We start from the raw sequence: 27,944 nt of genomic DNA, 5'->3' as shown, positions 1-27,944 counted from the left end.
AGATGCGTCGAGTGGTCGCCCATGCCTTTCGAACCGCGCGCCGGTACCCACTACGAAGGTCATGTTTTAGGGCAGTCAACTTACCTCACGTTTCCTCCCGGAGTCATGATTTAGGTCCCCGGGGGTTTGCAACTTCCAGAACTACGATACCACGTCCAGCTGTTGTCCTTCAGTCATCCATGATATTTAGAAACTTGTCTCTGGCCTTTGCTTCCAGTCTCGTGGCCACGGGAGCGTGGTATGCATATACTGGAGGCTCTGAATCCAGTGCTGTTTCCGGGGTCAACACGACATTATCCAGCTCTATTCACACTCCATCGAATACGGCAATAGTATCGCCGTCATTCTCAGGAGTTCAGGTGGAAAGTGACCAGTTTTATACCACTACAAGTGTGGATCAACCAGTTTCGAAGCGGACAGATAACTCTGGAGAGAGGGTCGTGGGAATGCTTACGCCTGAGCAGGCCACAGAACGGCTTCGGCGGAACGAGGAGTCCTACTTTGTTGGGCGTGGGTCTGGTGTTGTTCGCTATGATGTAGCTCAGCTTCCTAGCAACGATCCCATTGAGGATGATCATGCCGAGAAAGTGGTGGAGGTGCCGAGCTCTGTTAAGGCGACGGAGAATGGAGCGCCAACAAGTGACTGGAACTTCTGGGGTGTCTTTGACGGCCATTCGTAAGACCCTCACCTCTTTCATTTACCAACTGTGCAGATATATATAGCTAACCCGTTTTAGTGGATGGACAACTTCCGCAAAATTAAGACAGACTCTAATTTCTTATGTTGCTCGCGAACTTAATGCTACTTATAAGTCAGCAGCTACGAATCTTGCCTTCCCATACCCTAGCCCCGAAGCGATCGACGCAGCTATCAAAACTGGTTTCCTACGACTGGATCACGAAATAGTGATTGAAAGTGTAGAAAAGGTTGTCAAAGCTAACTCAAAAACTGTTGCGGCAGAGCTTCTTGCTCCAGCCCTTTCTGGGTCATGTGCCCTCCTTGCATTTTACGACAGCAGGTCAAAGCTGGTACGTGTTGCCTGTACTGGTGACTCCCGAGCTGTTCTCGGGCGCAGATCGTCAAACGGAAAATGGTCCGCTATCCCACTATCAGAAGACCAAACCGGAGGCACAGAGTCTGAAGCCGAACGATTACGTGCCGAACACCCTGGAGAAGACAACGTTGTTCGTAATGGAAGAATCCTTGGTGGTCTTGAACCCAGTCGTGCCTTCGGCGATGCTGCATATAAGTGGCAGCGGAAAACCCAAGAGAAGATCAAACGACACTTCTTTGGACGCACGCCCAACCAACTCTTAAAGTCTCCTCCTTATGTTACCGCAGAGCCCATCATTACCACTACGAAAATCGACCCCACAAAAGGTGATTTCCTGGTACTGGCCACGGATGGCTTATGGGAGATGTTAAGTAATGAAGAAGTTGTTGGCTTAGTTGGGCAGTGGATCGAACATCAAAAGTCTGGTGGAAAGGATGGAATGGGAGGCTGGATGAAGAGCTGGTTCAGCACTAATGGAACTTTGCCTGTTGAGACGGAGTCTAGGGAAAAGCAATCTGGCCAACGATTGCCCATCCGTCAACTGCAATACGACATCCCTCAAGATACCAACCGTTTTGTTGTCGAAGACAAGAACGCGGCCACACATTTGATTCGAAATGCACTAGGCGGAAAAAACAAAGAACTTATTTGCGCTCTTCTTACCCTTCCTAGCCCATACTCGAGGAGATACCGGTATGTTCCACATTTTACTTCAATATACGGATAAATACTAATATGAAATGCCTGTAGTGACGACCTGACAGTTGAGGTTATCTTTTTCGGTGAAGGTGAAAACAATGGTGCGGTCAGTGTAAACCAAGAAGCAAGTGCTTCAGTACACAAGATACCCCCAAAGCTTTAATAATTCAAACTCTGCCTACCTCTCTAGGCTTGTATATTTTGTTATCACATGCCATGGAGTTTCAAGTTGTATATTTGGTGTTAAGACCCGGTTAGGTTGTGCTCATATTCAATATCCTAGACACTAAGTTTCTTATTCGCAATACTACGTATAGGTACTATTCACTCATCGTTCAAACTTGTGTGTGCATTTTCTGTCCCATGTCTTTTCATTATCACACTTCATCATATAAACGATAGAGTTGACGGCAGCATTGGCAAGAATTATGTTCTGAACCTATTAAGATATGCATCGTAGGGAAATAAATATTATTTGTCAACAATATAGTGCTTCAATATCCCTACTATACTGAGTACGAGTGCAATGTAGCCGTTGGTAGGTGACTTATTCGTCGAATAATGGCTTCAGCCACCCAATATAATGTCCCAAACACGGTTTCGGTTGTAAATAAGGCTTGCGACTTATTGATACTCTCTTTGACCACCTCATTTCTATCATGCAGCTGGCTGGCCCAAGTGCTTTCTTCGTTAGGGAGTAGGTAACATTCCGAGATAAGGGAGCTCCAAAGTTATTTATACGAAGACCTCCCTTAGCCTTCGAGATTATATCTTCAATAATTGTATTCATGTGTCTCTGTATATTCACTAGTGCTGATATGCTCGTGGGTTGCCATGGGTCCCTTCTGGCTTGAAGATTTAGGTCTCAAGAGAGGATGTAACAGGGATCTTGAGGCCTTGGTCAACTCAGTAAAGGTTACCGTTTAGAGAGAAATTATAGACAAATATCAATTGGTCCAATTTTCATTTTGACATTGTGGTTGCCTTATTATGGATGCTCCCAACGCTTTTTTCACGACAAGGTGCTGGTGGTGCCTTAGTCCGCATAAATCTGCGAACTATTTGAGTCTGCGCAGTCGCGAAAGTGGAGCTTGAGATCCAGTAAATTAACAAGCCAGCCGGTGCTCCAGAGGATATCATAACTGGTGCCAGCCATATCGACAGTCCCTGTAAAATTCGCTTTAAAAGCTTGAGCGCCCTTTCTCGAATAGCTTCGCCTCGCCGCATCATCGAGATCTCAGCAGCAGACTTAACCTTCCAACCCCAGGTGACGTTGGTGAACATGGTGGCTGCAAGGATAATGGGAAGAGCATGTGTGGGATCGGCCGCAAGAAGGTCGGGGAACCAAAGAGCACCTTCCATTGCCATAGATGGTTCGATCTGGATAATTGGTGCACCGTCTACTTTAGATTCGATCCACGACTGAATGATAGAAAGGAGTCCTCCTGACATTCCGACCATTCGCCGCAAGCTCTCCATCATAGCAAGCCATACAGGAAGTTGTAAGAAACTGGCATAGCTTGCCCAGGGACGAATTTTCCATCTCTTATATAGCTCCTTCTTCTTTATCCGTAGATCGCGTTGCCAGACAGCTTCTACTGCTATTGGAGAAAGGTGCTTGCCTTCTATGACTGATTTATCCATTGCTTTCTTCTGAAAGACTCTGCTCCAGGTAATGAGAAGCGGGTTAAGCTTTTGCAATTGCTGAGCCTTTAATAGCGACCAGACTTGAAGAGGTAAAGCAACACAACATCGCACCGTAATTGCTGTAAGCGGAATTGACAATACCCAAGGCAAACCAGTGGCAGAGTGAAATCCTTGTATAATATCATGAGCAATAAGAACAGAGCTATCGATAATTCGGTTCGGATTCGATGCGTGGAAGCTTCGTTTGGTAGGTAATGAAATGGAAGGGTGATGATGTCTTAATGACCGTAAAGTTATAAAACTAAGAGTAGATTGTCGGAAAGTCATCTTGAATAGTTAGAGGATGAAGAGTAGAAACGAAAGAACAGAGCTTTAGAACGATACTCCAGAGTCCGGCCAGCATTGTATCCAACAAGCTGGTCGTTGATAATTCATATCTTCGTCTTATTATCTGAAGCTCTTATTAGATCAAACAGTGCAAACAATGAGAATTCGGATTAATTTTATCCGTCAAATGCTTAGTCAGCTTCATTCGATAAGGGCAAGTTGGACAAGTTAGGAACTCCTCGAATAGTTGTCGATATACATTTATGATATAGGGAGCTATCCTGGTAGATACAATTCATTCGTTTCTTTTGGCTATGGCTTGGTAACTGAAGTTGATTATTCCTGGCATCCAGCTGTGTCTAGAGATTGTGTTACAATGCTTTCTCTCGTGTCATCGGCCTTTGCAACACTGGTGGCACTAGTTGCCCTTGTCATCTTTACTCCCACCTTAGCAGGCTATATCGTGCGGTCAATTCTCCAAGGTCTCGGTTATCTCAACCAGAAGAAGTCTGAAGCTAGGAGGGCGTTGATTCGAGCTCGTGTGCGGGTGGAGGAAGAGGATTACAGGTCCCGGAGAGCTAGACATGCCGCAGGTTCCAAAGTGGAAGAGGAAGACTGGGAGACCGTTGACAAAGACGGAGGAGATAATGGAGGGAGCTCGTCAAAATTGAGTGGCGATGGAAGAAATCATAACGATTGGGCTGGCATTGTTGGGTTCTTCCACCCATTCTGGTGAGGCGCACCCTTGTCCCCCGCACCTGCGGAGTAATAGAAACAGATAGCTGATGCAGCAATGCAGCAACGCCGGAGGCGGAGGTGAACGAGTACTATGGGCAGCTATAGATGCTTTTCAGAAGAGGTGGCCAAAAGCGATATGCGCTGTATACACCGGCGATCATGATGTGGATAAAACAACAATGTTGAAGAACATAGAGGTGGGGTACCATCATTCCCAAGCTATTCTACGTTCAGCCCGCTAATGGTCAAATAGAGACGGTTTAATATTCGACTACACCCTCCCACGGTCGTGTTCCTCTATCTATCCACGCGGAAGTATGTTTTAAGTAGCACATGGCCCCATTTCACACTCCTCGGGCAATCGATAGGCTCGCTAGTATTGGCACATGATGCATTTACCCTTCTCGTACCCGATATATTTATCGATACAATGGGATACGCTTTTGCCTCGGCGTTATCTCATTATCTTTTCCCAAAAGTTCCCACGGGGTCGTACGTGCATTACCCTACCATTTCGACCGACATGCTCGAATCCTTGGACGATGCATCAGGCTTCAAAGGCCTAAATTCAGGGGCGGGAAAGGGATGGAAAGGAATCGTCAAAAGGCGCTATTGGCACGCGTTTGCACGGCTTTACGGTTGGGTAGGGTCCACTATTGACGTCGTTATGTGCAATTCGTCCTGGACATCTGCACATATCCAGAGCCTTTGGCTACCGTCGAGACGGAGACGGGGAAATCAATATCAAACGGCTAGTGTAGTTTTCCCTCCCGTTGCGGTTTCCGATCTTGAGACCATAATAATCGACCTCAAGAGTGAGAGAGACATTCGACAGCCTGCTATTCTTTATATAGCTCAATTTCGCCCAGAGAAGAACCACGCACTTATTCTTCACGCTTTTGCACGGTTTCTAAAACAATACAAAGCCACAGCTGAGAGCAGACGCGTCAAGGATGGCAAGTCTAGTATCGACAAGGATGAAAGCCCCTCCAGTTCACCTCAGCTTATTCTTATCGGTTCAGTCCGCCACCAAACCTCTGATGAAACTCACATCTACAACCTCCGTTTATTAGCCCACGAATTACGGATCCGTGACAACACGACTTTTCTCTGCGATGCCAGCTGGCCAACAGTCATAGAAAACCTCAGAAAGTCTTCTATTGGCGTTAATGCTATGTGGAACGAGCACTTTGGTATCGGGGTTGTAGAGTACCAGGCTGCCGGCCTAATTAGTGTTGTGCATGACTCAGGTGGGCCAAAGCAAGATATTGTCGTAGACCTGGATGACGAAGGGGCTACTGGGTTCCACGCTACAACTGAGGTTGAATTTGCAGCTGCGTTCGAGGCCGCGTTGGCTCTGCCGGAGGCAGAGAAGCTTGCCATGAGATTAAGAGCAAGGAAGTCCGCGCAAAGGTTCTCTGGGCAGCAGTTTGAGACGAAATGGCTATGTGAGATGGAGAAATTGGTTGACCTACAGGTGAGACGCACCAGCAACATATAGGGTTCTGCCTCCATTTGGCCGAGGAGACCAATCAGGTATCACATATACATGAAGAAGAGTGTGCCAAACAGAGAGAACCAAGGACAACCGAACAAAAGACCGCAGTTCCCCGATAACCCCCACGGTACGGACCCTCTCTGGCCTTTCCGGGATCCAGTAACATTTGAATGTTAGAAAGACTGGTCATCCAGCCTGGCCATGTCTGAGGGGTTTCCATTGGCTACAGTGCTCTGATAGATCGCATTAATAAGACTTAGCTCATCTACAGACATATATACACACCACTACTAAAGCTGGTTCTTGTCCCACCAGCAACTCTCAATGCGACATCTTCCCAGTTAACAGAAAAAGGACCAGTAGCAGAAGCCAAAGTAATGCCCCCCATTGTCAACCCGCCTGACAATGCCTTAAACTACATCTCTTATTTCGCTTCCCCTCTTGCTCACCTGTTGCTGCGCCGCATGTTATCAAGGCGGTTAAAGCTTGGGCAAAGTGTGATCATAAAGCAACTAGGAAGAACCCGAAAATAGAGATGCAACTGCAAATAAATTACAAAGCGGTGCCTGAATTTCTTTCGGGGCTGGTCTATCGCCCGCCCTACATGATAATAAGCCCCCGCTGGAGGGAGATTTTCCGGGTGGGCTTGAAGACACAACATATTGATTTGATGGAAATCGCTGTTGAGAGGTATTTTGAAGTGACCTGGTCTGGCACCATGCATTTACCCGCATCATGTACGGGCTAATGCACTTCGTATATGGAGCAGGCGACAAGAAAGAGAAAAATCACATTAATGCCGGGATGGTGACGATGAAGTCGCTCAGATGTTCAGCATTAAACATCTGCTAGGCTAGGCTGCTGGTTATCTTCAGTAAGGCTTCGTCTCAGCCTGTTATGGAGGAAGAGGTCGACGTTGGGGTACACCGTAGGTTTACTCGACTGCTATAATATGTATCTCCTAATCTCATAGTTATACACCAGGTTAGCCTCTTTGACACTGGCAAGTATCCTTGCTGGAGTCCTATATCAAGAATATTCTCGCACCATCTCCGGTGAAGCCAACTAGCTACATATTCGCCATGATGTCGAGTTATCTAGCGCATGTCGGCGACTCAGACAGTTTGTGTATCTCTATCTCCACCAGCCAAACAGTTATTTTTTTATGCGTACCTGACAAAGAGGAGGGCTCAGACATTTTGCGGAATATTCTACAAGATTGAAAAGTCTAGATGCCAGTCAACTGTTCTGCCAACCGGGAGGCTCCCTTGAAGATGCCAAAGCGTTGGTTTTAATATTCAATGCCTTCCTACTCCATACAAAGTCAAAGCCAAGATATCCATCCAGTCGTCTTTCGTCCCTTTTTCCTTTTCCCTTTTTTGCCTTTCGACTTCGAAGGCCTACAACTCATCAATGCAGACAGGCTCCACCTTCCTACCCGCATGGAACCGTGATATATGCACATACACATCAACCAGCAAAATGTGCATATCCCGACTGCAAGGCTGGGGGGAAATTGGCTCTCTCTGGATGCATAGTCTGCAAGGACCCCAGTATCGACATTTAACATCTTAATTCCCCCTCCTTTCTATCCCCAGTCACAACTGCGCCAAGTATGCTAGCATATAAGTGGAGAAGAAGAGATCTCTTTTCTTTTTGGGGGTTTGTTACTCTCCTCTTACCGAACATCAAACCATCAGAGAATGACAAGTCCAATGCCTCCTATCTGGACCGCATATGGCTAAGTTGACTAATTAACTGGATTTAGTATCAACTAATTTATCTCTTGATGATTCGTATTAGACTTCCGGCAAGGCTCCACTGGGCGGCTTGTGATGAACCATGGTATGATTCCGCCAAACCGAACCTTGCCATGGGGCAGCTGATATCTGTTTAGTTAGTCGACTGAGCCAGAGGGGGAGGAATACAGAGGGGTCAGGACAAGAGATAGGGCGCCGGTGTCGGCAAGCATGGCTCATCCTATTCTCGGCCTCTTTGTGTCCGTCAGTTTTTCTTGCCCAAACAGCTTCATGTTCCAGGAAGTCCCGGGAAATAGGATAATGTATTACTCGGGATAGTCATACAAGGTCGACGAGTATAACGTCTTGCTTGTACTCCAACCAGAAGGCATCGCTAGCTCTCCTCACCGCCGATTGCAGCTAAAGTCAAGGCTAGTGTTACGGGCAAGCGGCAGCTCCTAGCAAATCGTTTGGTTGCAACCCTGATCCATGTTATACACCACCTCCATGCATCTACCCCCAGGCTAAGTATGATGTATGATGTCTGAGAGTACCAGGCACACTTTACATATAGTAAAGAGCCAGACACAAAAGATCTCGGGCACATTCCCCTAGCCAGCGTGGGGAAGAAGGGAAAATGAAACGTCGAAAGCCCCCGGAAAAAACAAAGTAATTAAAACCAGATAACTATTATATTTCATTCTCGGCGGCTGGCCGTTGTTCCATGTGAATAGCGAAAGCGGCGCAGCGCACAGAACTGCACGACTGGCTTTGTATTATTACTATTGTTTTTGTTTTGTTTCTTATTGTTGCTATGCATTTATTCCCTGGATTTTCGATCAGCCATGCCGCGGGGCCCCTCTCTAGGTAAGCGTCTGTCAGGTTGCCATAATTCTTTCTTCCACAAGTTGATGGTACATAAGATGCCTGCATACAAAGCGCATTGAGCACAGCCAGTTAACAGCAGCCCTATTTCCTGCGTACTTCCTGTCGTGGGACCACTGGACTGCTGTTTCGCCCAGTATTGATCCTGAGCAACCTCCAAACGCATGAAACTCTGATTGCCTCCTATTTTTCTGCAGGTAATCGCCCGTATCGAAGGGCTCCAGCGGTAATGTCGTACCCCTGCGTACTGCCCGTATTACATATACATAATCAAACTAACTGGTGTCATTAGTATCATACGGGAGGCCTTCCCTATCAACTTAGCCAAACTATCGTTGGCTTAGGGGTTAGATAATTATTGGTATTCCCGGTGCAGCGTGCGACTCCGCCCAATGGCTCTCCCGCCAACAACCATTCCTTTGGGATCGTTTAAAAACGCTTCCTCCCTTGCTGGACCCCCGCGAGAATCTCGGCATGTGAAAGGCTAGAATGTCCCGGGCGGCCTTTTGCAGTTTTCTTTGACCTCATGGCGTTCTAGTTTTTATCATCCCAGACCCCAGAGGAGATAAAGCAATAAAACCCATCTGTCAGGCACGAAAACAGAATCTGACTCTGGTTGTTTAGCCTGGCAAGCATTTTTATGCAAGGTCCCCGTTCGCCTCGACAAGCGCCCCCTTGAACGTCACATTTATGATCAACGATGGGTTGCTTTCTGAACGGCGTTATCTCCGCTACGATCGTCTACTTATCTCTTGACTCCTGGACGGAGTAACACGTCAGAGGGTCTCAGCAGAATCCTCTTTGCTCAGCTCCCTCGCCACGTCGTCCCGAGGCTTGTGCCTCGTTCCACAGAACTGGGAAAAAGAATAAGGAATAATCCATCTTAGTACAGGTTAGCTCTTACTATGGGAGCACAGATAATATGCACATACTTTGGGGCAACTGGAGAAGAAGAAAAAAAAAACAAAAAACAAAGACCCGCTCTGATTATATCACCACAATATACGATTCTCAGCATGTCTGCGAGTGCGAGCAGTTTTACCTCCATCGTATGTAGGACTGATCACTGCGGTGCGGCCTCCATATCGATCGATTGGTTGTCCGTCGTTGAACCGTGTGGTGGAGACCCTGCTACGCCGTACGCTGTGGTATAGACAATACATATGTTGTATGCATATATATCGATGTTCGGACAGCGACAGAACAACGGACTCCCATGCTCACACTCTCGAAAAGTAAGGGTTTCTTCACGATGCGCCGCAACAGCGAGGATTTAGCTACTTTGTCTACTGAGAAACGCATGACAAGAAAAGCCGCACAGCACGGAGTTGCCAAAAAAAAAAAAAAAAAAAAAAAAAGAAAGAAAAAGAAAAGAATCAACCACCTAGCGAAGATCAATCTGTGCTTCCCCAAGGTATCCCTGCCTGCCAAACATCAATAAGATTTAGTTCTGTTTAAAAATAAACGTAAGAATTAAAAAAATAAGGGACGAAGAGGCAGAATAAAGCCCATTGTGTGAGAAGCCCCTTTTCCATTCCCCCCCTTCATCCCCTTCTCCTCTTCAACCCTTTTGCTTCCCCAACTAATCCCATGTCTGAGGCTAATAGGTACTTCGCCTTGATAAGGTTGGCTCTGCTGCCTTTCCTTTCTTTTTCTTCAGCTTCTTTTTTTTTTTTTTTATTCAACTCTGTTGACGTTACCCTTTTACCAGGTCCCCCGTTGATGGACTTACCATACCCGGTATCAAAAGTGTAAGCATCTTTCCTCTCATTGCTTTTTTCTTTTCGCTCTTCTCGGTTCATTTTTAAACATCCCATAATAAGCCAGAGTGGTTTCAAGGCATCCTGATACTTATATATCTTCCTCTCTCTCTCTCCCTTTCTCTCCAGGTTCACATCCAGCTTACCTTTCTCTACATCCGGCAAACCCGATGAACCTCTTTAATGCTTCTTTCCCCATTCCCACTCTGATAATAACCTGAAATTACTTGCATCTTCGGGTTCCCAGTTTCTCCTTTTTTCCTTTTTTTCCACTCTCCACAAATAGTAGTGTCGCTTTTTCATGCCCACTTTTCGAATCGAAGGTTTCGGTTTCTGCATGTTAGCTGTGACATTTGCTGCCCGTCAACCTTAGCCCTCTCCTTGAAAGGGAAGGAAACAAAAAAAAAAAACTAATCGGCATAATTTTCAAACGAGAAGGGTGAAAAAACGACATCCCCCCAGGCAGAGAGAGAAGTGGAAAGAAAAATAATAAAAAGCTCCCGCTTTTAACACCCAAGCTGCCCAATCAATGCACGCTGCTCTGATATACAACTCTATATATATGTGTTCCGCATCTACATAGTATATATTTATATATGTGTGTATACACGTATGTATATACTTCCGATCCTTTTCGATATCGCTGCCCACCTTCTCATCGCAGAATCCAGAAGACCAGCGGAGAACCCAGAATCTTCCATATCGGAATCCTCAATCCCCCCCCGTTAGCCTGTCTCTCTAGCTTCCAGCATCCACGCCAGCTCCCTCCATCTCAGCCGGCCCAGCAAAGAAAAAACGAAAAAGAAACGAGAAAGAAGGAGGGAAAGCCTTTCTCTCTGGTCCTTTCGTCTCTTCCACCCCAGAACGAGCTGGAGTTTATCATCGCAAGCTGTATTAATCGTCAGCTGACCTTGTAACTGTGGGCTTTTTTTTTTATATTTTATTTTTTATTTTATTTTTTAATTTTTATTTCTGGGGTGTTTTTGGGCTTACTTGTTTGTTCCTTTTTTCCTTGTTGATTCTTCAGGAATTCTTCAAATCTTCAACTTCAATTCAAACGGAGAAAAACCGCGACCTCTTCTTCCCATCATCATCATCATCCTCCTCCTCCTCTTCCAATCTTTCCACACGGCCTCAGCAAAATTCTCTCTCTCTCTCTTGTGGTTTTCTCTTGTTCACTTCGTGTTCTAGCTCTCTAGAGCAGGTCTTCGCCTTGGTTTTTCCTATTCTTCGTTTTCCTCTCTCACACCCCCTTGTACTTCTGTGCAACCGGACCTCCATCGTGGATTGTACGGCGTCTCCCCTGGTTGTCTCCTGGATCGAGGGTCGGTTCTTCAACGACCGACCCCACCCAGCAAGATAGCTCACCCGCGCGCACAAAGAGACTCACTCATCACCAGTCTGTATAAATGGACATTTCCGTCATGACTGGCAGGTCTCCCAGGTCATCCGGTCAAGGGAGACAACAGCAAGACGAAAATGTTGATATGGGCGGCGGGGCACTAGGCAATCACGTGTGAGTTATCAGATCAGCCTTTTTCTTCCACTCTTCGGCAGGAGACGAGATGTTTGTCTTCTCTCATGTTTTTAACCTCTTGTCCGCTTTCAATCGATTTTTGTTGTTGATTGTTATGCGGGAAGGAGGGGAGAAACACTCCTAGTCCTCGTTATGGATCCGTTCTTCCTTTTCGCTTGCTCACTAAGCTTATTGCTGATCCAGGCGCAGTCAGGTTGACACATACCCGAGCTACGAGGAGAACGGGAGGTTGTACCATGGCTTTCGAAGAGGAATGTACATGTATCCTTGCGATGAGAACGAGCAGGATCGGCTAGACCTTTTTCACCGGGTGCTCTGCGTGGCCCGCAGGGAGATACTGCACAGTCCTAATATCAAAATTCCCTCAAGCATACCGCGCGGCCTATCTTCAATTCATGATCAGGGACCCCGGATACTCGACCTCGGTTGCGGAACAGGTACTGAAATTTCTTCGTCTTCATTTCCCTCTCCGTTTTTTTTAGTCTTTTCTTTTTATTTCCTTTCCCCTTCACCAGGACTCCGGATATGTACGCGGCTAGTGCACAAGTTTTTGGGATCGATATATCTCCCTGTGTCTCTCATATTACACAACCCCATTCTCTTTTCTTCTTAAAGGCAGAATCCGGTCTGATATATGTTCTGTGCTCCGCTTGGCAAATATGATAGGTATCTGGGCAATCGACATAGCAAAGAAATACCCTCATGCATATGTGCTTGGAATCGACCTGGCTCCGATGCAACCTAGCAACCGACCTCCTAACTGTGAATTCCAATCTCCTCGGGACTTCGAGAGTCCATGGCTACTCGGCGAGAACTCATGGGATTTCATCCATCTCCAGATGGGTTGTGGAAGCGTCTCCAACTGGCCCAACTTATACAACAAGGTCTATGCGCACCTCAAGCCTGGAACCGGCTATTTTGAACAGGTCGAGATCGACTTTGAGCCATTTTCCGTCAGTGGTACGCCCAACGAGCACCTTATAGAGTGGTACCGGGCATTGAAGGTTGCCACCGACAAGGCTATGAGGCCAATTGCATTCAATCGCAGTATGAAACACACCCTGAAGGAGGCTGGGTTCGTCGATGTCAAACAGCAAGTCGAGGGATTGCCACTCAATGAGTGGCCAGAAGACCCTACTGAAAAATTAGTGGGGAAGTGGTACAATCTCGCATATTCAGAGAGTGCACTGACTCTCTTGCAAGGACCGCTCACCCGAATAAGTGGACTACCACCGGAACGCATCCAGGATCTGGCTAATCGGGCAATAACTCAAGCATATGATAAGAGGGTTCAGGCATGGAATCATCTCCAGGTTTACACAGCGCGGAAACCAAGGTGAGACAACACAAAAATTGTCGGATACGCGCAGTGTCTGCTAAATTGAGTTCCTCCCTTTCTGTTTCTCAAGTGTAACTGGCCCGTAACTTTTCTGGACTATCACTGCTATCCCATTAGCGAAAACCATTGCCTTTTATGAATGGGTGAATAAAAAAAAAAAGAAAAAAAGAAAAAAGAAAAAAGAAAAAACTGCTACTGGACCTTGGTACTTGGCATTTACCGCCAGAAGGAAGAAACGGAACAGGACGATAGAAGTATGGGTTTTAAGGGAGAATGAATGGAAGAAAGAAAAAGTCAAGAATAAAATAGGGGAAGGGGGGGGGATGGCAAGAGAGGAAATCGGAACCACGGAATCTTGAAGAGACTAATGGCGAGGGACGCCGAACGAACAGAGACAGTATACTTCTGCATGCTTGAATCACACGATTTAGCCTTGAGTGGACGACCATGGCCTCCAAATGAGCACCGTGACCCCTCCGGGTTTATATTGCCAACCTGGGCTTCTCGTACGGTAACAATCCAAACCGAATAGCCGCCAGTGTCATTTCACAGGAGAAATAATGTCCGAAGGAGACCGTTGAAATCGATCAAAAGCCGAGATGAAAGCCGATACATGCACCACTTCAGAGACATCATGTATATCTTCCGTATCTCATGGAAACCTGTTTGCTTCAGACTGCTGAACGTTTTTGCCGTCAGAATGCTTTTGTGTTTTCAGACCACGCTCAGGAAAACGGATGTTACTACTATATGTGTTAAGTAGTCCGGCTCTATGGAGTTACCGGTGGATCGTCGGAAAGAAGATGAAATGTAAATGATAAAGAAGCCAGGGTTCTGGTTTGGTTCGGTCTGGAGGGGGTAGCCCAGGAGGCGAGAGATGGAAATTTACGACTGACGGAAGAGAGAGAGAGAGAAAAAGAAAGAGGAGGAGTGAGAAGGACTACCGGTAGGGTGGGAAGCCTTCCGTGAAATGTATTCCGATGCTTTCGTCACCGGCTGTCGGGACAAGGGTATGTAGATATACCCATTTATATATGCACGAACACGTTGCATCTTGGCCTGTCCGTCCTCTCTTCAGAGCAGTCCTCACAGGGTTGAATGATGCGAGCAAGCAGAAATGGAGGGCAGGGGGAAATGCTATTTCCCGGTTTCAACGCAATGCTCCTTTCCACCAGCTTGTCTCTGTCAGGAATCCTATTTGTTTCCTTTCCCTCGGGCCTTGTCGTCCCCCCGCTTTCCAACTTTTATGTCTCTGGTATTGTTATGTTCTTTATCACTGGATGGTTGGAGAGCGTATTTTTTTTATTTCTTAATTTTTGATCCCTCTCACCTTTTGCTTCTACCCTTGCTTTGCCCCAATTTCTTTCTGGTTTCATCTGCCAATTTGCCCCGGCAGAATGGTAAAATGGAGACGGAGCCACGAATGGTTGGAAAGTTTATGCAGACGTCTACTTGGTGTCCTTTTGTTTCATTCTTCCGGCCGACGGTGCTGGAGTTACGTACGGAATAGGCTGTGGTTGCGGTCGTTGCTCATGATGATGATTCATGGTAATGACCCATTGTTACGATAATGATTAGTTTCTCTTTTATTCTGTCCCATTTTCCCATTCCCTTTTATCTTCGTCGTTATTTCTATATCTCTCTTTCTATGGAGCGCTCTCCAACGGTTTTTCTCTGCATATACCCCTGCTCCACCTACCATCTGCCCTTATTCTCTCATGGCTATTAATTCCTATTAAGCCCTATGTGAGCTTGTTATTTTGTTCAATAAGGCTATAGATTTGATTTTACGATCATTAGGGCCCTTTGGCCCGTGTATTCGGCTACCCCTTTCCACGTCGTATGGGGACATCTGCTTAATTTCTGTATATATTAATTCTATATTATAATATCCACAACTAGAGGCTAGCTAGTTTAGCTCGAGGGACTTCGATTCTAGATATTAAGACTCCGCATAGTATGTCTAGTTGTGTTTTGATAATGCTAAGTCGTCCAACCATGTTATTACACCTAATTAGTCTTCTATTCTAGCGGTTAACAATAATTTCAAAGAATTAAGATTTAGTTTGGGCTGCGGGTGAGCCTCAATTTCATGATAAATACTAAAGACTGCATGAGCCTTGTATCTTCTTCAGAATACGACAAAGTGTCCGTTCTGAAAACTTTGACACTGTATTACCACTGTACAACTTACAGTATAGATACTTGTATATCTGGGGTATAGGGAATGTGCATGGTATATATTTACCTGCAGCATCACCAGGATGGTTATTCTTTTGACTTCAATAGTTCTAGCATGGGAGATTCATTCCATTACGTTCATGGATGGGCATTAAAGTGGTCGGGTTTTTTTCTATTTCTTTTACTCTCCTTCCCATTACAGATCTAGCTAGAACGAAAAGGAAAAGGGGCGGTTAGATTTATGTTTTGTAATGATTATGAATACCTGCAGAATCCCTTGCAACATACATATACTACTATGTATGTATCATCGGGGTTGGAGGCAAGGGAGGGTCTGGACAGTGACTGCATAGTAAGTACGTGCATAGGTATACATGCATGATGCTGCCTCCACATTCATTTGTCAACCAGAAAGTCATTCTCATCCTTGTCCTATTGACCTCGTATACATAATATACTGGACTAGCTTGAGTGAAGAAAAGGGGGGAAGACGGTCCGGATCAAGATAGATTCGCACCTTGAGAGAAATGGTGATTCGTGGATCGAAAGAGTTTCCGGCACCCTTTTGTTTCACATTAAATGCTTGCTTGCATCATTCTTAGTAGATATTCAAATTTTTGCACCTTTAGCGTAGAGTATGCACCAACCCCCCTTCCAAACTATACACTGGGAGGGGGGAGAAGTGGCGCTGAGCGTTTGTTGGGCAGTTATGGATAATCTGAGGTTGTTCTGGTACTCATGCATACCTGCAGAAGGGGTGAGTATGTACGGTTGGTTATACTAGAAATGGGTTGCAGAGCATTACCTTTTTACATACATAGTCGTCAAGGGAATCGTCCCATGGAGGGAAAAAGTAGCGAGCAATAAGATTTCGTCATAGTCCAATGCATCCATCCCTATGGTAAGGCGCACTACCACTTATATGACGTCGTCGACAGTTCGCAGCGAACGCAGAGACATGGCCTATGATTGGTGTTGTTCATCACTACAAGAGTGATGAAATGAACTGGAGCCGTAGAGACGATAACCGACTATTATTTAATATTATATTTTATTTTTAAACGTCCAGTTTAGGTTATCTCCGGCGTCCTTTATTTTGCGTTCTGCCAACACCATTCCATGCTCCTTGTTTACGGCCGTCGGAGTCATAAATATCGCCACCCGCGGCAGAAGAAGCTGCAGCATTGTTGCTGTTGTTATTCATCCATTCACGCCCCGAGCCAGGGCTGCGTCTCCTCATCGTTCCTGGCCCAACTGCAACAATGTCCTCTTCACTCTCGCTGTCTGATATGTCCAAGAGGACGGGCATACGGAATGCCTCGTGGCCATCTTCCCCAGTTTCTCCTTTTACAGGCTCGATGGTGAGAACGTCTGGGGTCTCATCTTCCAAGTCAAGTCGGCGCTGATGAACCTGTTCAGCAGGATGGATATCGTACTCGTCCTCCCTCTCAACGTATTCAACATTCTCCTCGACTTCCTGGAAATCAGGAGCCAACGCGGACCATTTCTGCGGCGTGACAATTGACCACATATATATACAGCCAGATTCTAGGCCGCAAGCGACCACCATCGGTTTATTTGAGTGCCACTCAACCACACCCAGTTCTTCTTTTGGCCCCTCAAGAATCTTAACAAGCGAACCATGGCTGCGTTCCCAGACGTAGATATCATGGTTCATGAACGTAGATGCGGTCACGAATTCACCCGTTGCGGAGAAAGCAACGTGGTTCCAGCTCAACCTATTCACAACATCCTGAAATTTATGTTCTATATCGAGCTTGATGTTGGATGGTTCGAGGTTGATCCCAAGTTGTGAGAGGTCTGGCATCAGAATGGTTCGTATAACTCGGTCTGAGCTGTTCGCGAGTAAATCTCGCCCGTTACTCGCAAGCCGAAGAAGTATTATAACACCGTTGCATAAACGAGTAGAATGGATTGTTTTGCAGGTCTGAGTCTCGATTATATTGATCCAACCCTTGGATGTCCCAGCTAGGATATGATTACCCAACGCAGTGAAAATGGTGACGCAGGTTGAATGTTTCGCGTCTTGTGCAGCTTGCTTAGCAGCAACTGCAGGGTCAACTTCTTCACAATTCTCTGGTTGCGGTCGAAGAGGCGCTGAGGGTAGAATGCGCTTTATGGGCCGAGGGGAGGAAACATCAACAAGGACGGGTTGGTCTTCAAATAATGAGGCAACAAATAACCAGCTAGGATTGAATCGCCCGTTAGTTATCATCCAAGAATTTTTGGCCATAATATACGTTGGAGTATTTTTCCTTTTTTAGAAAAAGGGAGTAGTGCGTAGACATACTGATTGAAGGGATGTAGCTCTGCAATATACACGGGTGCTTCAAATCGAACTGTTCGTATCCGCGAACCATCCTTCAAGTCCCATAACACGCATTTCCAATCTTGGGATGAGCTTAAGAGATATCGTCCGTCTCGTGACCAACTAGGCGTAACAGTCAGTACTTGTGTTTGTAAGTGAGTATATATGTGTAATGCACCTTAGTGATTGGATCTGTTTGCTGTGTCCACGTAATTTCCGTGCCACGCCGTTCGTTTCAACGTCGAATATCACGATCGTACCGTCAACCTAGGATGACTATTAGTCTAGGTATCTTTCCCCCAGACAGCGGGTAGTATATGTGTCTTTACCCTTCCTGACGCCAAAAAATCTCCTTTGCGGTTGAAGCGCAGACATGCCGCATGGCCGCTCCCTAGGACGTGTTAGACGAGCCAACAGGCATTTGGAATATGATAATGAATTGGCTGCATACTGAGAGTCCCTGTCAGAATATCGGGGTAGTCCTGCGCAAGTGCAAACGGGTCAATGAGGGCCAAATTCATATTGTGTGGGAAGCAGTGAATCCCGGGGTAAGCAGCGCGTGTAATCAGTCATCCTCGGCCCTGGACCATCGTCCTCTTGCCACTCGCCGGCTTCAGCACCCCTCAACAGTTCTTTATCTGTGTTGCAAGACTGTGTTCTGCTTTGTCGAACGTTGTGAATGAAAAGTTGTCAAAAATTGCCTGGTTCGGCCTGCGTCTCACTGACCAATCACAACATATTCACCGCTGAGTCAGCCGCTATTCCGCATTAGGAACCGCCTGAGGCGAAAAACTTCGAGCTAACTTCAATCACCAAGCGCAACTGAGGCGAAGAACTCAGAACAACTTCTGTTAACCACCAGCGTCGAACGTCTGCAACGCCCGCAAGCATCTGAGAATATCGCGTGTCTGCATCGCGGTATATCTTCTGGCCCACTCGCCCTCTGTTTCACCCGTCGCCACGTTTTTGCGCGCTCAAAAACTACTTTCAAGAGGCTCCGGAAGGGTCCAAAAGGCGCCCTCGGGCAGGGTCTGCCAGTGGCCGATAAAGGCCATCTACGGCCATCAGCTTCATCAAATACTCAGTCATTTTAGGCATAATATATTGCCGCTGTTCGATATTCGACGTGTTACGGAACTATTGCGCGTCGTTGACCCCGGAGAAGACTGTTGTCTCTCATCCTCGCAACCGATCATTCTCAGCAAAACTTTTTTCCTCTCAAACCCTGATCACTCATTCGCGATACCGCCGCAGCCATGTCTTCTGTCAGATTTCCCTACTCGAAAGCGCAGTTGCGCACGATTAAGGAGATTCAGTTCGGTCTCCTCTCGCCAGAAGAGATCAAGCGGATGAGCGTGTGTCATGTCGAGTATCCTGAGACTATGGTTCGTTAACGCTGCAGTACTATAAACTGTGAAATGAAAATTTTGTTTCCATGCTAACACCTTATCGTAGGATGATCAACGACAACGACCACGTGAAAAGGGCCTTAATGACCCCCGTCTCGGTACCATCGACCGTAACTGGCGATGTGCAACTTGCGAAGAAGGCATCAATGACTGCCCGGGTCACTTCGGCCATATTGAACTATCTACGCCGGTGTTTCATATTGGTAATCTCATCAGGCCTGTAAAATAATTTTTAGGCCCTTAAAAGCTAACTTTTGATATAGGTTTTTTGACTAAAATTAAGAAGCTGTTGGAAACTGTCTGCCACAATTGTGGAAAGATAAAAGCCAATGCGGTTAGTCATCCCTTGTGGGATGGCAAATCATGAGTATGGCCAGTATGCTGACATTTTTTTTGAATATATTCAGTCTGATCAGAAATATCTGGACGCCCTTCGTTTCCGCGATCCGAAGAAACGTTTCGATGCTATTTGGCGATTATCGAAGGATATTCTTATTTGTGAAGCTGACCCACCTGAAGAGGATGACCCTTTTGCGAAAGAGAGCTCAAAACCTGTCCAGGGCCACGGTGGTTGCGGGAACGTTCAACCCCAGGTCCGAAAGGAGGGAATTACATTAATGGGTACATGGAAACCAAGCAAGATGCGTGACATGATGGATGATAACGAGATTCAACAACCTGAAAAGAAGCAGATTACTCCCCAGATGGCCTTAACGATTTTTAGGAACATCTCGGAGGAAGATGTTCGTTTGATGGGACTGAGTAATGATTACGCCCGGCCTGAATGGATGATCATAACCGTGTTACCTGTTCCACCCCCGCCTGTTCGACCTAGTGTTTTAGTTGGAGGCAGTGGTACTGGTCAACGTGGTGAGGATGATTTAACGTACAAACTTGCGGAAATTATCCGCGCGAATCAAAACGTTACCAGGTGTGAACAGGAAGGTTCCCCGGAGCATGTGGTTCGTGAATTTGAGTCTTTGCTGCAATACCATGTTGCAACATACATGGACAATGATATTGCTGGAATTCCCCAAGCAATGCAGAAATCAAACCGTCCCGTGAAGGCCATTCGTGGGAGATTAAAGGGTAAAGAGGGCCGTCTCCGACAAAACTTGATGGGAAAGCGTGTCGACTTTTCGGCCCGTACTGTTATTACTGGTGACCCAAATCTCTCACTTGATGAGGTCGGTGTTCCGATCAGTATCGCGCAGACTCTAACCTACCCTGAAGTTGTCACACCTTACAACATTCATCGGCTGGGCCAACTTGTCGATAATGGTCCAGATGTCCATCCAGGTGCACGTTATGTCATTCGTAGCTCTGGAGAACGCATTGACCTTCGGCATCATAAAGGTGGTGGAGGTCGAAACTTCCTACAATGGGGCTGGAAGGTAGAACGTCATCTCATGGATGGCGACTTTATTCTTTTTAACCGTCAGCCCTCCCTTCACAAGGAATCTATGATGAGCCATCGCGTTCGTGTTATGCCATACTCTACCTTCCGGCTGAATTTGTCTGTCACGACACCATACAATGCTGATTTCGACGGTGACGAGATGAACTTGCATGTTCCTCAAAGCGAGGAGGCTCGAGCTGAGCTTAACCAACTTTGCCTGGTTCCTTTGAACATTGTGTCCCCACAGAGAAACGGGCCCCTCATGGGTATTGTGCAGGATACTCTTTGTGGAATCTATAAGATCTGCCGACGAGACGTGTTCCTAACTAAAGAGCAGGTTATGAACATTCTTCTGTGGGTCCCTGATTGGGATGGTGTTCTTCCCCAACCTGCAATTCTCAAACCTCGCCCAAGATGGAGTGGGAAACAGATGATTAGTATGGTTCTTCCTCCTGGTCTAAATCTTCTCCGAATCGACAAGGATAAGTCGCCTATTTCAGAGAAATTTTCTCCCCTCGCTGACGGAGGAGTCTTGGTCCACGGTGGCGAACTAATGTACGGAATGTTCTCCAAGAAAACTGTCGGTGCTTCAGGCGGTGGTGTTGTTCACACTATATTCAACGAATATGGGCCTGAAGTTGCTATGAGCTTTTTCAATGGAGCCCAGACTGTTGTAAACTACTGGCTCCTTCATAACGGTTTCAGTATAGGGATTGGTGATACAATTCCGGACCTTGCAACCATCCAAAAGATCGAAAACGCAGTACGTGTTAGGAAAGAAGAGGTCGACACCATCACTGCCAGTGCTACGGAGAACACTCTAGAGGCTCTTCCCGGTATGAATGTCCGAGAGACCTTCGAGAGCAAGGTATCCCGTGCCCTGAACAATGCTCGTGATGAGGCTGGTACTGCAACAGAAAAGAGTCTGAAAGACTCGAACAATGCAGTTCAAATGGCTCGATCTGGTTCTAAGGGTTCTACCATTAACATTTCCCAGATGACAGCTGTTGTTGGACAACAGTCAGTAGAAGGAAAACGTATCCCTTTTGGATTCAAATATCGGACATTGCCTCATTTTACCAAAGATGACTATTCTCCAGAATCCCGTGGGTTTGTTGAAAACTCGTATCTCCGTGGGTTAACTCCTACTGAATTCTTCTTCCACGCCATGGCCGGTCGTGAGGGTTTGATTGATACTGCTGTCAAAACCGCCGAAACTGGTTATATCCAGAGAAAGCTTGTTAAGGCATTGGAAGAAGTCATGGTTAAATACGATGGAACAGTTCGCAACTCCTTAGGCGATATCGTACAATTCCTTTATGGGGAAGACGGGCTCGATGGCCAGTGCATTGAAAACCAGCGTGTCGATGTCATCAAGTGTTCGGACGAACAATTCCGAAACCGATTCCGTGTAGACCTCATGGACCCGGAGCGTTTACTCTCACCTGATATCCTGGAGCAGGCGACTGAAATTGCTGGTGACATCGAGGTACAGAAACATCTCGATGAGGAGTGGGAACAACTATTGAAGGACCGCGCCTTCTTGAGAACCGTGGTAAAGGAAGACGATGAGATGATGCAATTGCCCATCAATATCCAGCGGATTTTGGAGTCAGCCAAAACTACTTTCAGGATTCGTGATGGCACAATTAGTGACCTTCATCCTGCGGAGGTTGTTCCACAAGTCAGGCAACTGCTGGATCGTTTACTTGTCGTCCGTGGAGACGACCCTCTCTCTCGCGAGGCGCAGGAAAATGCAACGCTTTTGTTCAAAGCACAGCTCCGTTCTCGCCTTGCATTCAGGCGCTTGGTTGTAGAATACTCGCTGAATAAACTTGCTTTCCAGCATGTCCTAGGTGCGATTGAGAGTCGATTCGGAAAAGCTGCCGCAAACCCTGGTGAGATGGTTGGTGTGTTGGCCGCTCAGTCGATTGGTGAACCCGCTACTCAGATGACTCTCAACACTTTCCATTTCGCTGGTGTTTCTTCCAAGAACGTTACACTGGGTGTGCCCCGTCTAAAGGAAATTCTGAACGTGGCAACCAACATCAAGACACCATCTATGACCGTCTACCAGGCGCCAGAATGCCGTATGGACAAAGAATCCGCTAAGCAACTACGCAGCATTGTGGAACACACCAGTCTGCGATCAGTAACGGAATCAACGGAGATTTACTACGATCCTGATATTCAATCCACGGTTATCGAGAACGATATCGATATGGTCGAGTCATACTTTATTATTCCAGAGGACGTTGCAGATGACTCATCACGACAATCCAAATGGCTGCTGCGTATTATTCTTAGTAGACCAAAGCTTCTGGACAAAGGTCTCACTGTCCAAGACGTTGCCACTAAGATTAAGGAAGCATATCCCCAAGATATTGCTGTAATCTTCAGTGACAACAACGCTGATGAGCAAGTTGTTCGTATCCGTCAAATCCAAGATCCAAAGCAAGATGAAGACGACGATGACACTGAGTATGACGTTACTCTCAAGAAACTAGAGAGTCACTTGCTCGACACTCTTACTCTGCGTGGTGTGCCGGGGATCGAGCGTGCATTTATTAACGAGAAATCTCGAACCCGCGTGCTGGAGGATGGCTCGCTCCATCAAAGTGCAAGTGACCCAGAATGCAAGGAGTGGGTGCTAGAAACTAGTGGTTCTGCGCTTGCGGACGTTTTGGCGATCCCTGGTATCGATGCCAGTCGTACGTACTCGAATCAGTTCGTTGAGATTCTTGAGGTGTTTGGTATCGAAGCCACACGAACTGCACTTCTCAGAGAGTTAACTCAGGTGCTTGCGTTCGACGGTTCTTACGTCAACCATCGACATTTAGCGTTACTTGTTGATGTTATGACTTCCCGAGGTTTTCTTATGGCTGTAACCCGACATGGTATAAATCGTGCAGACACAGGCGCCTTGATGAGATGTTCCTTCGAGGAAACCGTCGAAATTCTCCTTGATGCTGCTGCCTTTGCTGAGTTAGACGACTGCCGTGGCGTGTCTGAGAACTTGATTCTTGGTCAAATGGCACCTGCAGGAACGGGCGAATTTGACGTTTATCTTGATCAGTCAATGCTTATGGGTGTTGTTTCCAACAACGCAGGCTTAGGTGCTGTGGGTGGAGAACACAAGGGAATGCTCTCTGATGGTGCCGCTACTCAGTACGACAGCGGTTCACCAATGCAAGAGAACATGTATATCAGCTCTCCCGATCCCGATTCACAGTTCTCTCCCGTCAGGCAAGCCGGATCGGAGAATGCTGTCGGTTTCGCTGATTACCAGCCGCCAAGTTATGGCGGGTTCAGCCCACACGAGCCGAGAAGTCCAGGCGGCGGTTACTCTCCCAGCAGTCCTTTCAATACCAGCCCGACTTCCCCTGCGTACTCTCCATCGTCTGGCTACTCTCCCACTTCACCTGGTATGAGCATCACGAGTCCACGATTCATCTCATCTCCCGCCTTCTCCCCAGCAAGCCCGTCATTTGCGCCAACTTCTCCTGCCTACTCACCGACATCTCCTGGGTACGGTCAAGCCCAGTCTCCCACGTCGCCTTCCTACTCGCCTACCTCTCCAGGTTTCTCTCCAACGTCTCCCAGCTATAGCCCTACATCTCCCAGCTTCAGTCCAGCTTCACCTGTGTTCAGCCCTACGTCGCCAAGCTACAGCCCTACCAGTCCTGCGTTGGGTGGTACTGGCAGGCATCTCTCGCCTACCTCCCCTACATCCCCGAAGTACACTCCAACTTCTCCTGGATGGTCACCTACCAGTCCGGAAGCGTACTCTCCTACATCTCCGAACTTCTCTGGGTCCCCAACCTCCCCAGGTGGGCCGACGTCTCCGGGCTATAGCCCGACATCCCCTACCTTCAACCCAACGTAAGTCAATTCTTATAAGTCTACTAAAATGAGCCCCATACTAACTATCTCGAAGGTCTCCACGTCAGTAAAACTAGCGTTATGAATCATACTTTCTATTCCCTGTTTCATACATCTTCGCCAATGTACTAATACTTCAATTTTCATTTCCATTCACTCGCAATTCCGAAGAACACTTATGTTGCCTTGTCCAACACACAGTTGGTTAATTACCCTTCCCCTTCATCGGATCTGGCGCATTGTATCAAACGTTTTCATCTCTTTTCGAAGTCTCTTGTCAGAATGACCCAAAAATTTTCACTTTTAACTGCTCGTTATTCTTGAAATCGTATCTCCCTTTTTACATGCGTTCTCCCCTTTTAATTCTTCATCTTTCTGGACAACTATTTTCTTTATTATCAGAGGATCTCATTGTTTTGTCCCTTTGAAGACTGTCAAACAGATCTCTCCCTGAAAACTTGAGAATTATACAAAAAAAAGGAGAAAGACTTGAGGACCTTAGATTGTTGTTGGGCACCCTCATAATATAGCATGGCGTTGGTGTTGCTTTGCTCGTGGCTTATTTGGTTCTCTGCGTTTTGTGCTTGATGTATCCAATTTTCTACAATAGCTCTAAAAAACCAATAAAAATATCATTTGAACTCTCATACCTACTTGGAATTAATTTAGATACTTCATCTTTCCAATGATCAAATTTTATCGCTTAGAAAGGTTCTAATTGATTACGAGCACGTGATCAAATATGGACCAAAAATTCATCCAGAAAAAAAGTCCATGATAGCATCAAGTTCATCTTTATCAAATCTGTAAATCCAATTCCACCCTCTACGCACAAGTTTCTACTCAAATTTTCCGGGAATGCGACTGGAAATCGCTCTTGCGCTTACAGCAACCAGTAGCTCTACTTCTCCGCCCTTCTACCGTTTCAAAACATGGATACGCAAGCCTACTTGATGAACCAAGGCTGGTCAGGTCCAGGCAACCCTCTGAATCCCTCCAGGCGGCCAGGGATACACGGCGGACTTGGTCTAACTAAACCAATTCTCGTTGCACGAAAAAAAAATACGTATGGTGTTGGAAAGAAAACAACACACGATCATACAAACCAATGGTGGCTACGCGGATTTGAAGCAGCGCTGCGCGGTATTGGAACAGATGGAAATTCGACGCAAACCAGTGAAGAATCTATCCCAACAACGCCGACAAGTGAGCTTTATAAATTCTTTGTACGAGGGCAAGGTCTTGCAGGCACGATTAAGCCAAGTGAATCCAACCAAAACCTACAATCATCGAAACAAGATCGTATTACCCCCACCAGCTCAGTCGAAAACGGCACATCGAATCAGAAGAAAAAGAGAAAGCGAGAGGATATAGAAGGGTCACCGACTACCAACTTGTCTCAGGAAAAGAAAAAGAAGAAAAAGAAAGATAAAAAGGCAGAATTGTGCGTTGATGAAGTCCGAGTCTCGTCCGGTATTGCCACACCACCAGATGAAGAAGACTCAAAGGGTAAAACCGTTTCCGCCGAACCTGCTAAAGATGATATCTTGGAGAAAAGAAGAAGAAAAGAAGAAAAGAGAGAGAAAAAGAGAGAGAAGAAGAAACGGAAGGAGATGAATTTGGAGACTGAGCCCAATACACAATCGCTTACCTCTGATCATATATCCTCAGAAGAATGTTCTATGAAGAAGGGACAAGAAGTCGAGAAAGCTACTAAGAAAGCAAAACTTGAGAAGAAAAGGGAGAAAAGAGAGAAAAAAGAGGGAAAGGAGAAAAAGTCGAAAAAGAGTAAGAAAGATAAACTCCGGTCCGGCGATTAAATGCATGCCTTGGTGGCTACAAAACATTTATAGATCTGGGCTGCGTTTTTATACCGGGAAGATCGTAGCATCTTATCCCATACCATCTTTATGGTCATCTGGCATATGATTCATTGTCTACTCTTCACCAATATAGAGTAAGGGGTAGCGAGTTATTTTAGAGTGCTAGGCCTCCGCATACATGCTTATAAATAGAGAGTTTTGATGAGATAGATACCCATTTGCATTTGAAAGGTGCATACTCTGGATACTCTGATATCACTTGTTGCTTGGAAGCCGGCCCGGTATGTTCGACAATAACCATGGCCGCTGTTCCCAAAATTCATCCTTAATAATATCAACATGAGCTATTGCAACATTGGCTTTCCTTCGCAGTTTCTGGTGTTTCTCAAGCTGTGTCTTGGACAACTCTACGTTCTCCCATTTCCTGTCATCGTTCGTGTTAGCAATAGAGGCTGGCGTACGTTTGACTTGTTCCAATTCGTACTATATTTGTTAGTTAATATAGCTCTAGACAGTTAACAATTCTTCGGAACTCACGTCACGAAATAAAACACTCCCTTTCTTGAATATTTCGAGTTCATTGTTGTAATTGATTCCATATCTCGAAAAGAGAATCTCATTCTTATCGGATGAAACAGTTCCCTATTGGCATAAATATTAGTAATTGGAAGTACCGATCAGAGTGTCTCTAAAAGCGTCTGTTACCTTCAGTTCCTGCTCTGCATCCTGATTGCTCATACCTCCTTTCTGCACCATGTTCCAAAACGTAGTATTATAAAGATTATTAATGTGGCCTGCTTAAGTGTTTAGGATACTTTATACATGCTAAATAATAGCTAGTGCAACTTGACAGAATGGCACTCACAATCAACCTGTCTCCAGCTCATGTAGTCTCTTAGATTCTTTACACTTGGGTATTGAACTGCCCTCCCGTCGAATGTTGGAAGAAAGGTAGGTTCCAACGGTGTATCTGGAAAAAATGATATCCATTTAAAGGCATAATGGGCCGTAAAAGTCGACACAATGGTCGAAACTAGTTTACTATATGAAAAAAAAGTCAATCTCGGTGAGATCTGGAAGTACTACGAAAGTGGGAAGCATACCTGCTTCTTCGCTCAAATAGCTGACAATTTGGATGAAAAACGAAGCTGAAAGAGAGGATAAAGTCAGAACGTAGACCTGAAATCTGTAATATAGGTGCCTGTAACAGGAATACATCCCTTACCTAAATTCGTCGCTAACGCCATACGCCATGATTAAATCGGGGATGTCCCTCATAACTGCTTGAGCAGCCGAATTCATTAAATCTAGTGCCCTGCGATCATTGGGCTTCTGAAAATGATATTTATCAGAGAGTCTATCAGGCGATTAGCCGCGACGTCCACTATGTATAGCAGCAGTACACTGCACTACCACCATATATTGTAACAATGTTGGGTATCAAGTAGACTAACTTATGAAATCCACGCCCATCGATCCGTATAACGATCCAGGTATTTGGCAAGAGTACATCGCTTTGCTCGAAATTCCTCACATACTCATATCTATACTTTGTTTGTTAGCTGGGGACTTTCACCAAAGAGTAAAATCTTACTTCGAGTTAGCCATTTTGCGAGAATTAGATGATGTCTAGTACTTCATGTATCTGTGAAAAAGTACTTACTCCCCCTTGGGCTGATGCAGTTTGAAATATTTGT

At 46.0% G+C, this 27,944-nt stretch overlaps 8 protein-coding genes across 8 annotated transcripts; 5 read left to right on the top strand and 3 right to left on the bottom strand.

The window, feature by feature from the left end:
• Window positions 1-2: 2 nt before the first annotated feature.
• MCYG_00439 (phophatase 2C family protein) lies at window positions 3-1,917 on the top strand (the record flags this gene model as incomplete). The annotated part of the gene is made up of 3 exons (XM_002850289.1): window positions 3-676; window positions 738-1,748; window positions 1,806-1,917. 3 exons carry the CDS (start codon window positions 3-5, stop codon window positions 1,915-1,917), a joined length of 1,797 nt encoding a protein of 598 aa, XP_002850335.1.
• Window positions 1,918-2,717: 800 nt separating this feature from the next.
• On the bottom strand, window positions 2,718-3,728 carry MCYG_00438 (inner membrane protein COX18; the record flags this gene model as incomplete). Its single annotated transcript, XM_002850288.1, has 2 exons — window positions 2,718-3,481; window positions 3,554-3,728. The coding sequence occupies 2 exons, from the start codon at window positions 3,726-3,728 to the stop codon at window positions 2,718-2,720; spliced, it is 939 nt and encodes a 312-aa protein (XP_002850334.1).
• Window positions 3,729-4,104: 376 nt separating this feature from the next.
• Window positions 4,105-5,967, top strand: MCYG_00437 (alpha-1,2-mannosyltransferase alg-11; the record flags this gene model as incomplete). Its single annotated transcript, XM_002850287.1, has 3 exons — window positions 4,105-4,460; window positions 4,528-4,663; window positions 4,720-5,967. The coding sequence occupies 3 exons, from the start codon at window positions 4,105-4,107 to the stop codon at window positions 5,965-5,967; spliced, it is 1,740 nt and encodes a 579-aa protein (XP_002850333.1).
• A 5,790-nt stretch (window positions 5,968-11,757) lies between these two features.
• MCYG_00436 (methyltransferase) lies at window positions 11,758-13,225 on the top strand (the record flags this gene model as incomplete). The annotated part of the gene is made up of 3 exons (XM_002850286.1): window positions 11,758-11,864; window positions 12,069-12,322; window positions 12,552-13,225. The coding sequence occupies 3 exons, from the start codon at window positions 11,758-11,760 to the stop codon at window positions 13,223-13,225; spliced, it is 1,035 nt and encodes a 344-aa protein (XP_002850332.1).
• Window positions 13,226-16,480: 3,255 nt separating this feature from the next.
• On the bottom strand, window positions 16,481-18,255 carry MCYG_00435 (WD domain-containing protein; the record flags this gene model as incomplete). Its single annotated transcript, XM_002850285.1, has 4 exons — window positions 16,481-17,681; window positions 17,913-18,001; window positions 18,064-18,125; window positions 18,186-18,255. The coding sequence occupies 4 exons, from the start codon at window positions 18,253-18,255 to the stop codon at window positions 16,481-16,483; spliced, it is 1,422 nt and encodes a 473-aa protein (XP_002850331.1).
• A 735-nt stretch (window positions 18,256-18,990) lies between these two features.
• On the top strand, window positions 18,991-24,495 carry MCYG_00434 (DNA-directed RNA polymerase II subunit RPB1; the record flags this gene model as incomplete). The annotated part of the gene is made up of 5 exons (XM_002850284.1): window positions 18,991-19,119; window positions 19,190-19,346; window positions 19,407-19,477; window positions 19,551-24,424; window positions 24,480-24,495. 5 exons carry the CDS (start codon window positions 18,991-18,993, stop codon window positions 24,493-24,495), a joined length of 5,247 nt encoding a protein of 1,748 aa, XP_002850330.1.
• An 859-nt stretch (window positions 24,496-25,354) lies between these two features.
• On the top strand, window positions 25,355-26,244 carry MCYG_00433 (conserved hypothetical protein; the record flags this gene model as incomplete). Its single annotated transcript, XM_002850283.1, has 1 exon — window positions 25,355-26,244. The coding sequence occupies one exon, from the start codon at window positions 25,378-25,380 to the stop codon at window positions 26,242-26,244; it is 867 nt and encodes a 288-aa protein (XP_002850329.1).
• Window positions 26,245-26,502: 258 nt separating this feature from the next.
• MCYG_00432 (histidine tRNA 5'-guanylyltransferase) lies at window positions 26,503-27,855 on the bottom strand (the record flags this gene model as incomplete). Its single annotated transcript, XM_002850282.1, has 8 exons — window positions 26,503-26,730; window positions 26,785-26,889; window positions 26,953-27,041; window positions 27,113-27,288; window positions 27,351-27,395; window positions 27,473-27,604; window positions 27,702-27,791; window positions 27,842-27,855. 8 exons carry the CDS (start codon window positions 27,853-27,855, stop codon window positions 26,503-26,505), a joined length of 879 nt encoding a protein of 292 aa, XP_002850328.1.
• Window positions 27,856-27,944: the final 89 nt, after the last annotated feature.

The sequence above is a fragment of the Microsporum canis genome, genomic scaffold (assembly GCF_000151145.1).
Source record: "Microsporum canis CBS 113480 supercont1.1 genomic scaffold, whole genome shotgun sequence".
Classification (NCBI taxonomy): Eukaryota; Fungi; Ascomycota; class Eurotiomycetes; order Onygenales; family Arthrodermataceae; genus Microsporum; species Microsporum canis.
Note: the sequence above shows the minus strand (reverse complement) of the source record. Positions and strands in the feature narration are given on the sequence as shown.